Source organism: Chaetodon auriga, chromosome 13, assembly GCF_051107435.1.
Source record: "Chaetodon auriga isolate fChaAug3 chromosome 13, fChaAug3.hap1, whole genome shotgun sequence".
NCBI classification, from domain to species: Eukaryota; Metazoa; Chordata; class Actinopteri; order Chaetodontiformes; family Chaetodontidae; genus Chaetodon; species Chaetodon auriga.
In genome coordinates this window covers 10,840,014-10,852,788 of record NC_135086.1, presented here as the reverse complement: position 1 = coordinate 10,852,788, position 12,775 = coordinate 10,840,014, and the positions used below count along the sequence as shown (strand labels likewise).

At 42.1% G+C, this 12,775-nt stretch overlaps 1 protein-coding gene across 1 annotated transcript in view; it reads left to right on the top strand.

The window, feature by feature from the left end:
* abca12 (ATP-binding cassette, sub-family A (ABC1), member 12) overlaps nt 1–12,775 on the top strand; it is a 67,560-nt gene that overhangs the window by 24,843 nt on the left and 29,942 nt on the right. Inside the window, exons 29-41 of the mRNA XM_076746878.1 lie at nt 579–685; nt 1,453–1,652; nt 2,065–2,141; nt 4,412–4,542; nt 5,575–5,745; nt 7,300–7,464; nt 7,585–7,780; nt 8,394–8,533; nt 9,193–9,312; nt 9,478–9,568; nt 9,867–10,046; nt 11,368–11,695; nt 12,610–12,724. Of these exons, the coding sequence (XP_076602993.1) occupies nt 579–685; nt 1,453–1,652; nt 2,065–2,141; nt 4,412–4,542; nt 5,575–5,745; nt 7,300–7,464; nt 7,585–7,780; nt 8,394–8,533; nt 9,193–9,312; nt 9,478–9,568; nt 9,867–10,046; nt 11,368–11,695; nt 12,610–12,724 (2,021 nt within the window). The remainder of the gene's footprint in view (nt 1–578; nt 686–1,452; nt 1,653–2,064; nt 2,142–4,411; nt 4,543–5,574; nt 5,746–7,299; nt 7,465–7,584; nt 7,781–8,393; nt 8,534–9,192; nt 9,313–9,477; nt 9,569–9,866; nt 10,047–11,367; nt 11,696–12,609; nt 12,725–12,775) is intronic.

Sequence of the window (12,775 nt, the reverse complement as noted above, 5' to 3'; positions counted from 1 at the left end):
GTGCTTGTGTGATAATGTTTTTAGTGCACAGAATCTCTTTGTAAGCAGCAGCAGCTTCACTTCTCCGAAACCCCACTCATATTCTTCACATACGTGCGCACACACACACACACACACACACACACACACACACACACACACACACACAGAGTGAACTGTTGTAATTGCAAAGGCCTCTAGGTGTTGAGCACCCTGAGATTAAACATCACCATTGTCTAATTTTGGCCTAATTAAATATTCTGTCATCACGTCTTGTTGCCTGAGGTGGTGCCTTTCTTAGGGCTTGTCAGATGTGTTTTAATGCACGACAGCATCTAGTACTGCTGGCCCCTCTGGCCCCATCAGTCCCGCACAGGGCTTCACTTTAAGCACATCATTTGCTGCTTGCTGCCTGACGACGCTGCCCCGTAATGGTGCGAATCGTAATGAAGCCCAGTGGGATGTCATGTTATTCTGTCACCTTACAGACCTTATTGCCCTCGTTCCCCTTTCCCATCCCATCTTCCTGTCTAACTCTAATAACCTCTCTCTTACCCTCATTTTTCCCCCTCTGCTTCACTCTCTCCCTCCCTTCACAGAGAACCTGATACTCATGCAACAGACCATCCAAACAGCCTCTGAGCTCCTCCAGTTCAGCCTGACAGACCCGCAATTCGCAAAACAGCTTGACCACCTGAAATCCCAGGTCTCTGCAGTGACCCTGCCACTTTCACACATTCATAATTCATTAAAATAGGAAAAATAGTACCTCAGCATGTCTGAAAACACTGTCAGGGTTCAGTTAGCGTTTTGAGAAGCACATTCATAATTACAAGCACTTAAAATTAAAATAATTTGATATTGCAGACCTTGTACAACATGGTGCTAGTGCCTTCAGAGCTTAGACCCTCTCAGCACTCATATGAACTAAGATAAAGCTGTCCCTGCAGTGTCGTTATTATGACGGCGTGCTGTTTGAAAACCAATGTCATATAGTCAAATTAGAGCAAAATAGTGCTCCAACACGGACATGAATAGGCAAAAGAAACAACTGTGGTTACAGTTTGAACAAAATGGGTTTTTGTTGGTTGACAGAGATGGTGATATGTTTTTTTGATTAAATGCCAGAAGCTATTATTTGTTGCCAGTGCCAGAAATGCTGCAAATCATAAATCACAAGTATTCAGTGTGTTGCTCAGACCTGAAGGGGAAGGCTGAAAGACAGACTCATCAACAGTAAAACTTTTCAGGAAAAAGGCTAAAAAAAAATATAAAATTTTTGAGCTGGATTGGTTCTTTTGAAGCACAGCGAGACAGATTTCCTGCAGGCTCTAACCCTGAATGTCCTAAAATGAACTAGTCAAGTATAGTGACACAGTATGACTAACCAACCGATCTTTGTTGAATATGTTTCATGCTGAGATTTAGCCGTCAGAAACTCCTTGTGGTGCTTACATGACTGACTTGTTGTAGGTGTGCACCTTGGAGAATACGGAGACTGTGCGTCTGCTGCTGTGGACCGTCTCCATAGAGCCCGGTCAGCTGTGTCACACTTTCCTGCCCAGCCTGCAGATGTTGATTGAGAGTCTGATGATGAACATGACCTCTCTGAGCGATGCCATCCTCGAGACCGTCATCGGAGACCCAAGCACCTACAACGTCCGCTCAAACTGGTACGGCATTGTCTCTGTGCATCTTTAATGCTGTTCATGTTTGTAGGAAGCTGCTCTCACCATCATCTACATCTTCACCTCACTGATCCCTTTTTTTAGAATTTGCATCAAAGAGTAGTCCAGGCTGTTGCACTTAAGCGAACTCACCTCACAGGATTTGACGGTATTGAAGTCTGCAGAATCAGACAGTTACCTCTCGTCGTCGTTTGGAGCCAATAAGCAAAGTTTCCTTGTGTTGATTTAACTGAATTTTCACCTCAGCCCATTTAGCCTGCAGGAGGCCTGGCAGCATTTTATTTTCCCGAGATGAAAGTTTCTTCCAAAGGAATATTTTTGACTAAAGTGCATTCATCTGTTTGTGTTTGTGTTCCTGTGTGTGTGTGTTTGCATGCATGTGTGTATGCGATGACAGGACCTCGGTGTTGACTCAAGGTTTGAGCTTTAACACCAGCAGCCTGAGCTCTCTCAAGATTAACGCCACGTCCCCAGGTGAGACACTTCTCTATATCACTAGAGGGGTTTTCTTAACAACGTTTATATAGTGGTTTTATAATTATAGCAAACATTAAATATTGATAAGAGGGTCAGTCTTGGCAGCAAATACATTATACTGAATCATCAAATGAATAGGCAAGTAATTAAAACAGAGGTAAATATAAAGATGTGACAGAAATGATAATGTACAGAAATCTTGAACATTGCATGGCTGCTGCATTTAATAATCTGATTCCAGTCCCTGGTCTCCAGTCTTTATTGATCATTGCCACATGATAGTAGATCCTTGATGTATTGATTGATACTTGATTTGTTCACATTTTTTCGTCTGGTAGCTATGACTCTCTTAAGGCCTATTCTAGCCTTAACAAGTCATCTCTAGTAATTTGTTATAATTGCAACGGTCTGTGATCTTAATCCCATGCTAATCTGCCATGTCCATAAATCTAAAGTAAAAATTTCTGACCATTTTTAATCAGACAGAGAGGTGATGTGATAGCACTGTGTGTGAGTAAAATACAGACTTGGCTCATGCAAATGCGCCACGTGAAATGCATACAGTAAGTTCTGGGTGGGGTGATTTCTAAAGAGCACCTGGTAATACGAGTCCTGTGTGAATAGGGCTTTAAGCTTGGAGGAAACACAAGTCTTCTAGTGCATGGTCACTCCCTTAGTAATAAAATCACCAAATACCCAGGATGTATTGGCTGAGGGATTGTCAGTTTTGCTCTCTGGGTATCAAAACCTCCTTCCCAGAGCTGTTCCATTTGAAGTGTCTGGCGGATTGCTATTAAAGGAATGTTTTAGTGGTGTTGTATATGTTCTTAAAATCGAATTGTATTGTAGCAACTTGAGCCGAGTGTTAATTGTTTGCGTTTGAGCCTTCAAACACACCTCAAACACTTCCTCCTGTGAGATTTCCTCCTGTAAGTTTAGCCTCCAGCTTTTAGATTTATCTCCTGAAGACTCAGGTGACTTATCTACAAACATCTTCCAGAGCAGGGATACCTGTCCACCACCAACAGTGTGTGTCACTGTAATGTCTTCCAGCACTGAGAGAGGCACCGGAGTAACTGAGTGGTTTTCAGTTGCAGAGATAACATTTCTTATTTTAAAAACTTTAAGAAATGTCTTGAAGGAATATCAAACTTTTCTTGTAGTTCAATAAATGACATTAGCCTTAAATCCATTATCCTGCTTAATCCTTTGTTTGCCCACGTCTCAAAACCAGCGTCTTCTCTTCCAGGTATAAATTTGCTATTGTTCCACATGGGCATGAAAAACCTGACAGTGGGGGGCCTCATTCCAGATGTACATAGTATAATTTAACAAGGGTTTTGTTTTTGTTTTGTTTTTTTTTGCTTTTCCCAGCTTCTTTGGCTCAGAAGAGCAAAGGTATAGATCACAACAGTTACTGTAATTCACGGTATGATATAACACACCACCACTGCACGGACTATACTTCTCAGGGCTCGTTTTGTTTTTTCTTGGCTGGATAATTATGGATAAGGAAAAGGATGGACACACATGAAAACATTTTGAACAACTGAATTCCTGTATATACAATTTATGTGGGGGAAAAAAACAGATGTGTATGTAGTTTATTGTAATCCGAAAGGTAAGTTTTGATTCAGGGCCGTGGTCACTTGAATTTAAAGGGCGCTTCCTGATGCGCCATCAGTAAGGAAAATGCCCATCACAAAGCTTGTTTCCATAACAACAGACTGCTCATTTCAGCTCTCCCGTTGCTCACTCGTGTCTGATGCCACCGCTTCGTTTGTTGCTGGATGATCTAACAATAATAAGTTATTACAGCGGCCAGTTTCTACACTCTCACTTTGTCTGTCATTGTTGCTCCGGGAAACATTGAACCACTGTCCTCTTCATTGTGATTGGCTGGCTGAGGAAACAGTTGACATCTTTCAGGGTTGCACTGAAGATGCAAAACAGGTATTGGCAACTGCCATTATAATAAAGAAAGGTACAGCGAACACACCTTGAGGCTGTTGCAGCTATTCTGCAGCAGGGAATGCGATCAGGATACAGAGCTACATTAAAAAATAATTTAAGACACAACTTTAAAAACTACATGAAAAAAATGGAACTGGAAGCAACAGCGATCCTTTGGAGATTTCACAGACTGTTTTTGTGTAGTTTCCACCATTATAGAAGTAAAACTACACATACCGGGTGTATATGAAAAAGCAGACAATACACTTGATCAACGCCATCATGAAAATTCTCTCTCTCGCTTTATTTCCCAGCAATGGTGACAGTTGGCGAGATGCTGAGGAATAAAACGGCCTTCATTGTGGACGTTCAACAACACATGGATTTTGATCCAGCAGCCCTCCAACTCCTGTTGGAAACCACTCTACCAAACAACAATTTAGTGGTGAGCCAGGGACATCCTCCACGTACAGCACATAGTGTGCAAGCAGACATTTAATCACAACCTCACTCAATATGAAGACGCAGTGTACTGCTAAATGTCTGCAGTGTTGCAGAGAAATCACACAACGATATTCCACAGCAAACAATTTGGAACAAGGTCAATACTGTCATAATTTATGGTTTCCACGACTGTTAGCCTGTTTTGCACACTCTTTTTACTAGAAGTACCAATACTACAGTGTATTTAACATAAAAATGCATAAGTATTGGCATCAAAATATGCTTAAAGTATAAAAAAGGTACAATTAATTATGCAGAATGTCTTATTCCAGAATAATAAATATTATATTATTGGATTTTAATTATTGAGGTGTTAAAGTGTAAGCATTGCTAATGTTGCAGCTGATGAAGACTGAGCTAGTTTTAACTACTACATATATCGCTGGGTAGCTTGATCTGAAGTAATAATTCACAGTTTATCATCATTTGTAATATTTCTTCGTTGACCTAGATTTTGCATTAGTAATCTGAATCTGCAAAGTAACTAGTAACTCCTGTTAAATAAATGTAATGGAGTGAAAAGTACAATATTGGCCTCCAAAATATAATGGAAGTAGACGTATAAAGTTACATCAAATGGAGATACCAAAGTAAAATGAATGCACCACATCACTGCACTAAAATATCAACATGAGATGTGGTTGTACAGCAGCTGACCTACTGTATGTAACTCAAACACATCCCTTGAATCGGGACAATGATGTGATTTCCAGCTTGAAAACAGTCAAGCAGTCAGAGAAAAATACTAAAATACTACATCAAATCAACACAGCATGTTCCAAAATGTGTCAGAAGCTCATTTATAATATAAAGCCTCAGGTGAACAAGTAGGAATCTGGTATCAGTGATGCACCGTTAAAGCATAGATCATGTTTATAGTACCGACCTGCATTTTGGTGCGTGACGTCCCGTTTCCTGTGCTTCTGTAACCACCATTAACTGTTTACATCCTCTCTTAATGCTTTTGAAACAGATCTTCTCCTGGTTGGTGGATTTGCGTCACTGCGACTCCACAGGATCCTTCAAAATGAATCAGGAAGATGCCGTCATCTCAAACACCTTCTGCTCCATGTCCGCTGAAGAGTGGTACAACTTCTCAGTGCTGATCGTTCGCCATCTCAACGTGGAGAAACTCATCTACAAAGTAAGGCTGAACTGAGAGTCTTCTGTCGAAAGAGAAATAACCTGCTACACTTTGTTCTGGTGAATGCTGTTTTCTTTGTGTTTGCATCTTCTTCTGTCTGGCTGAAAAGACAAAGAAAATCGTTTCTGTTGGGCAGCTGGAAAATATGTTTGATGCTACAGTGTGTTCGTTTGAGGAACTTGTAAGTCAGAGAGAAATTTGCTTTTGTGCAAGAAAATATTTGTTCCCCAGATGAAGCTCTGTCTCCCTCACATGTTTTAAAAAAATGGATTTCGTAACTGATGTTTTTTTTTTTCCATTTGATCTAAGAAAACAAACACTGTCCATCCCAAAAAACTCCAACAGTCCGTCCATATTTGAACCATGTAGAACATGTGTAGGAGTAGAACACGTCTAGCTACCCAGACACAGTCATTTAAAGGCAATTACTAGGCCTTTTCTATGTCTTGTGCCGCATTTAGAGTCTAGTCAAAATTCCGGTACCTATAGATTTACATATTCTACTTAGCTGCTCAAGAGGCTGATATTTCTTTTAGCAGTTGGTGAAGGCAAAACCAAAACTAAACAGAGATGAAAACTGGATTTGCATTGTCCATGTGGCCAAAAACAGGACTCCAAATAAGGGATAATGTTACAGGTTTGCCTGATCAGCTGCAAGATGACATTGTGTTTAAAGTTGTTTCCACTGCCTTCAAGTGGGCAGAAAATCAGCAGATGGAAGTTTTACCAATTACTAAAGTAAGTAAAGACCAGACACAAGATGGGCAAAACTGAAGCCTGTGAAAGCTTATTTCTATTTATATTACATTTGCATGATCTATATTTATCATATTGAGGTGTTTCACAGAGCTTTTCACATTCTAACTACATGGTACTGGTAAAAAGAAACAAGGTTGTGTGAAGTTTCAGGCCGTGGAATTGAGACTGATGTTTACGGATTTCATGGAGGGAGTTGGAAAGACATCTGTAGGTGCTTTGTTCAATTGAATTTTTATGGGAGCATAATGTTCCCCGTGAATGTAGCTCTACTCTAAAAGTGTGCCCAATTAAAATAACTGAGATGAAATTGACCAACAAAGACTGACTGTGGTTAATAATAGCTTCTAACGTAATTGGAAAAAAAGATGTGTGGCTGCCTAACATGTAAGCTCATGCTACTTGTTTTATTGATCTTGTTGCCTTGATTGAATCAACCAAATCATTTTAAACTCGACTGAGAATAAAGTGACAACAATTACAGAGAGGGAAAGAGTGAGGAACGCTGCAGTATGCTCAGGGAAAATGTGAAGCCGATGGAAACTTTTCAGAGATATTCTGGGGATGGTATTTTTCGTTTTGAGGAAACGCCTCCGCTAGTTGATCACTTTTATTCACACCGGTGTAAGAGCACTGTGCTGCTGTCTTCCATAACGCACATCTTGCTTTAGAACAAGACCTGCATGATAAAGCAATGCGTGACAAAGGAAACATGAAAAATGTCAATTGTAAAGAATGTGAAGTCACGGTGAGGACAATAAAGAAAAACATGTCTCAATGCCTGTCCCTTTCTTCCAGATGGTGTTGTCTGAAGACATGCAGAGCTTCGTGGGCGTTATGCTTCAGGTGGCTGAGGTTTTAACCAACGTGATGAACAAGTTTCTTCCTGCTATCAGTCAGCTGCAAAGCTACCTGCTCTCCATCGACGACCTCAACCTGGTGGCCAGCAATGAATTTCATGCAGTGTGTAGTCTTTACTACTCTACAGTGATTTGCACACAATGTGTTACTTTGTGTGTCTGTGTCTATTTGCACGATAATCAATTTTAGATACATGAAGTTTCAATCTCTGTTTGTCCCCAGATGGCGAGAGGACAGAGAAGCACCATGTCTAGCAAAGCTACGTTCGTGACCCTCTCTCGAGCGCTGTGCAGTAAAGGGATCCTGGCTCTGTTTGGAATCTCTGAGCTCCCCCTTGTGTCCGAGTCAGACCCTTCCTCCCCCAGTGACCCCCACAGGGAGGAGATGATCGAGAGGTTCAAGATTCCACGAAATGCCAGTATGTTGGGAGGACAGACTTTTACAGCTATATTGTCAGTGCAGTCACCATTCTTGCCACATTCTTTACCTAATATTCAGTGTTTTTCATGGGATTCCTTTGCAATCAAAAGCATTCACAGCATGGCATGTTATACTATTTTAAAGGGTAGTAAAAGCAGCTACCATATATACACAATCAAAAATCTGGAATCATCTGGAGTCATCCAGAAATCTGGGATCATCCAATGATGATTAAACATGTTCACCACCTTCACTCCCACAAGTCTTTAGGAAGATGTTTAGTTCAGGCTGACCAGTTCGTAAAGGATGGTTTTTCTTAACATCAGCCCATGAAATTGATCCTACCATCAAGTATTGCTGAAGCTATATAGTTGTGACCTTTTCTAAAGATTATACTGTCGTCTTGGGAATGATTGGTCTTGGGCTAAGTGCTGCAAACCCTGTAGGGAAGTTAAAAACATGAAGACCATCAGTTTTGATCTTTTCATGGGATTTGTTACAGTAGCTCAAAAATAATCTTCATATCTAAATATCAGAGTTTGTTAGTTGGTCAAATAAAACATTTCACCCATGTAAATACTGTGCGTCTGATGGCTCATCTCCTTGTGTAGCTCCCTTCTGTACGAACATGTATCTGGACATGGTGAACACCACAGGAGGAGCCATCGCCTGGGCCTTCCTCAAACCGATGCTGATGGGACAAATTCTGTACACCCCTGACACACCCGTCACCAGGGCCATCATGGAGAAGGTATGCAGTACATGCAGAATGAATGAACACATGCACAGTTTGCTTCCCCTCCCCTTTACTCCACCCACACATACGGTAAACAAACTGCTCCATATGGTGCAGGTTTACTGGCTAAGCTGTTTCCTCACCTGTCTGCAGGCTGTGAAAATTATCAGAATTGGTCCATGATGGCATCTCTGCCTCATTTTCCAATCCATTTCCTTTGTTTTTCAGCTCAAACACGCCACAATCAGCTTGTCTGGGGGGGTTAGCGCTTCCCTGACCCTCATGAACTTTATCTTTTAAATCCTCCGAAATCCCTCATCTGACTCTATCAGGCTTTTACAGTACAGCAGAACTGTTTGTCCCTGCTATTTCTACCTCTTCTAGGCCATAGTTACCTGTTTAGTCTTCACAGCATGTCGTAAACAAGAAATACAGAGTTGCAGGGTGTATACACATATTTGTATGCACCACCATCTTCTGCTGTGGTTCTATTTTGAGCAAGTTTGACTTTGTTTTTAGCACACTGCTGCCTTCACAGACTCAAACAGCCACACACACACACACACACACACACACACACACACACACACACACACACACACAAGGCAGGTTATGAAATCTTGCTGAGACCCAGTCATTGCACATGTTCTCACCCTTGTCTTGTCCTTGTGCAGGCCAACGCGACCTTGCAGGAGTTTGCAAATCTGAGGAAGCACTCTGAGGACTGGATCGAGTCCTCCAACTACATCATAAACTCTGCCCAAATGCTCAGCCAAACTTTGCCAATGCTGCAGGTATGAAAACCCAGAACTTCTGTCTTCTGTCTATCTGATTATTCTAGCTGGCTCGCTGTCGTCTGAAAGTTTGGAGATAAACTTTGCAGTGGTCTTCAACGAGTTCCAGCAGCTGAATCTTGATGTTGTGCATTGTCTCTTCCACTCTCCCTCCCCTCCTGTCAGAATTCCCTCGGCAATTCCTTTGTGAAGAACTTCATTGAGATGCAGACAGACATCAATGTCGGCAAAATGAAGGAGACGCTCAGCAACTTCTGTGAGTGAGCATTTGAAGGTCTTACTTTTGTAAGCTGCAGATACCAGGCTTACCTTTCTATTCCTCCCTCACTTACTGCCTGTAAAATATCCACACTATCAGAAAATGGGACCGCTCCATCCGTTTACAGGAAGCATTGCACTCTTTTCAACATGAATTTCTGCAGGCGTCTCTCAAACAAATGTCATTATATTAATTTGCATTTGCAGCAATCAAAGCTTAAACTGGACTTACAATTTTCTTTCTCTCTCTCTCTCTCTCTCTCTCTCTCTCTCTCTCTCTTTTTTTTCCCCCAAAGCTAACATGACGGCCTTGCTGGAGAAGAACAAGCACATACTGAAACAGATCACTACCTTGTCCACCCTGATGGTGGACCTCTCGTCCTGTATCAAGTTTGACCGCTACCGTGGTTACGACTCTGCCGACGAGCTCAACGCCGTAGCTCATGACCTTGCCAAAAATCGTGATCTCTATGCAAGTGAGTAAATCGTGCGTTCACGGCCTGCAGCGGTTTCCACCCTGCTTGAGTGGGTGTAGATTTTGGTCGATTTTGCATTGCTTGTCCGCTGAATCACTGTAATGCAAGCATTTGAAAAAGATTTATGATATTGATTAATCTTTCCCCTTATAATAGGAGTAGCCCAGTAGATTACCCATTAGGTTTTCCCACATAGCAGAGGACTCCAGCCCAGATTTACAGCCAGCTAGGTTGTTAATGTGCCCTCCATTGTGCAGTAATCCATTACATTTTATGCCTCCACACCAGCGACAGCTGTGGCTGGAGGCGTTATGTTTTCAGGTTGTCTGTCAAATTCTCCTGAACGTGAGTTCTCAGGAAGGCCTTGAGGGAATTTCCTTTGGCACAAATGTTCACTCAGACTCAAAGATGAAAGAGTTTGGGGGTCAAGGTCACTGTGACCTTACAAAACACATTTCTGGAGATAACTCAAGAATTCATACGCTTATTATGACACAATTTCAGACAAATGTTTCAGAGGATAAAATGATGAAGTGATGACATTTAATATCCAGAAGGTCAAAGGTCAACTTCACTGTGATGTCATAATGTTCTGCAGAGACACTTTTCTGGCCATTATTGAACACCATAACTCAGGAACAGAGGGGGAGAATGTGACCATATTTCACATCTGGTCAGATACTGAATTGGTGACATTAATCTTGGGCGTCCACCTTCAAACTGTGCTGGTTGTGTAGATCTTCTGTGCTGCTGAGTTGAAGATGTGTGTGAAGCGTCCATGTACAATTTGCAGCTTCTTCACAGCAACATCCATATTTAAAGCATTGTAGTCCATCACAAGCTCATTGCTTTGATATTGAGCTTCAGGTGATTGTGGTTGCACCATGTGGTGAAGCTCTCTATCAGTCCTCTGTACTCCTCTGTAAAAATAGAAGTGAAGACAGCATGTTTCTCACTGGAAATTATTCACCACAATCATACATTTCAATATAGTGATGACTTCCATTTCACTAAAAAATACCTTTAATTAATTTTCTTCAAAGTCTCCACTACATATATTATGTGAGTCTGAACGTAAAGGCATACAAACACGAGGCGCTGATTCTACCTCTTGACTTGTGTCTGTGTCAGAGTTTGTGGGTAAGATAATTCCAAGGCTTCATGAGTGTAAGCCCAGCCTGTGACAAAGGCTCACAGGAGATCTGACTTAGCAACAGTTTATAAAGAAATTGTAAAGAAACTTAAGAGTGAGGCTGGTCTTTGAATTTTGTCTCGGAAGTTTAAAACTGCATGCAGTGAGATGGTGCAATGTGTCTTCAAGGTGTCATCTTCAAGCTTCCCAAGGACGAGGACTCATCCAAGAAGCGTCAGGCAAGATCTTCCTCCTCCTCATCCTCCCTGCCTCCTAAAGTCAGCTACACTATCCGCATGCACATGGACAACGTCATGCGTACCGACAGAGTCCGGGACCCCTATTTTGTGAAGGACCCGCACATCTCGGCCAGGCGGACGCTGCGCTACAACCGGGGCTTTGTCTACCTGCAGGAGAACATCGATCGGGCTATCATTGAAACCCAGACTGGACAGAGAGTCGCAGAGCCGGCCGTCCAGCTGCAGCCCTTCCCCTATCCCTGCCACCCCCGCGATGAGTGAGTCCCCTGAATACATGGATGCACATTCTGTACACACATACACTGTGAACAGCTCCCGTATGGATGCATGCAAAGAAACATGAAAGCATGCACAGCGCCTATCTGAGGGCACTGGTGTGGAATAATGCATGCTTTCTCATTATTCATTTGCCACTTGGGATGTCATCACTCACAGGAGCCTTTTCACTTCATAATTGGCTCCACACCATGAGCATGAATATTCACTATTATTGTGTACTCACTTTTGAAGACCATACTCACAGACACACACACTGAAACGCCCTTCAGGCCGTTAATAACCATCCATAAAGAACATCACTCATCTCTGTAGTGTACGTACAACCCAACATGGATTTGGCATTAACTTGTGCATCGATACACTAGATTGTTTCCTATAAATCATGCTTGAACACGATGCCTGTGTTTGCTCTTGCCCTCGAGTGCGTCCTAAGACGCTGCTGATATCTCTGTAGGAAGCACCAGCGGGCCACTGTCTCTTGTTCTACCAACTCTAAGATACAATGATCCTCGCCTCTCCGTCGTTCTGATTTATTACTCAACAACACTGACATTTAACATTTCTGACGTGATAGCTGTGATATATAGCTGTGTAGTATGAAAAACAGCAAGCACTAAATTCCTGTGTGTCAGGCTCCAGATATGATTAGGTCGAAAAAATAAAAAATAAAATAGAGAGGCATTTATTTTGCGTAAATAATAAGAGGATCAGAACACGGCTGTCAAAAAACCCCCAACCCTCCTTCAATATTGCTCTTCCACTCTCTGCATCTCTGTGTCTCTGTCAAGGCAGCGGCTGAATGATAGTCCTTTTCATCTGCTGTTGTTGACAGTGATTGGACGTTAGGCTTTCTAGCAGTTTGACTGACAGTTGGCGTCTCTGTATTCCCCAGGTACCTGGAGGCCATCTCTTTTGTCTTCCCACTCATGCTCATGATGGCCTGGGTGCTGTTCGTGGCTGATTTTGTGAAGAAACTGGTGCAGGAGAGAGAGATGAGGCTGCATGAGGTAACGTTTTCTTTCACTTGATCAAACCTGCCACTGAGTTTCCAAGAATTC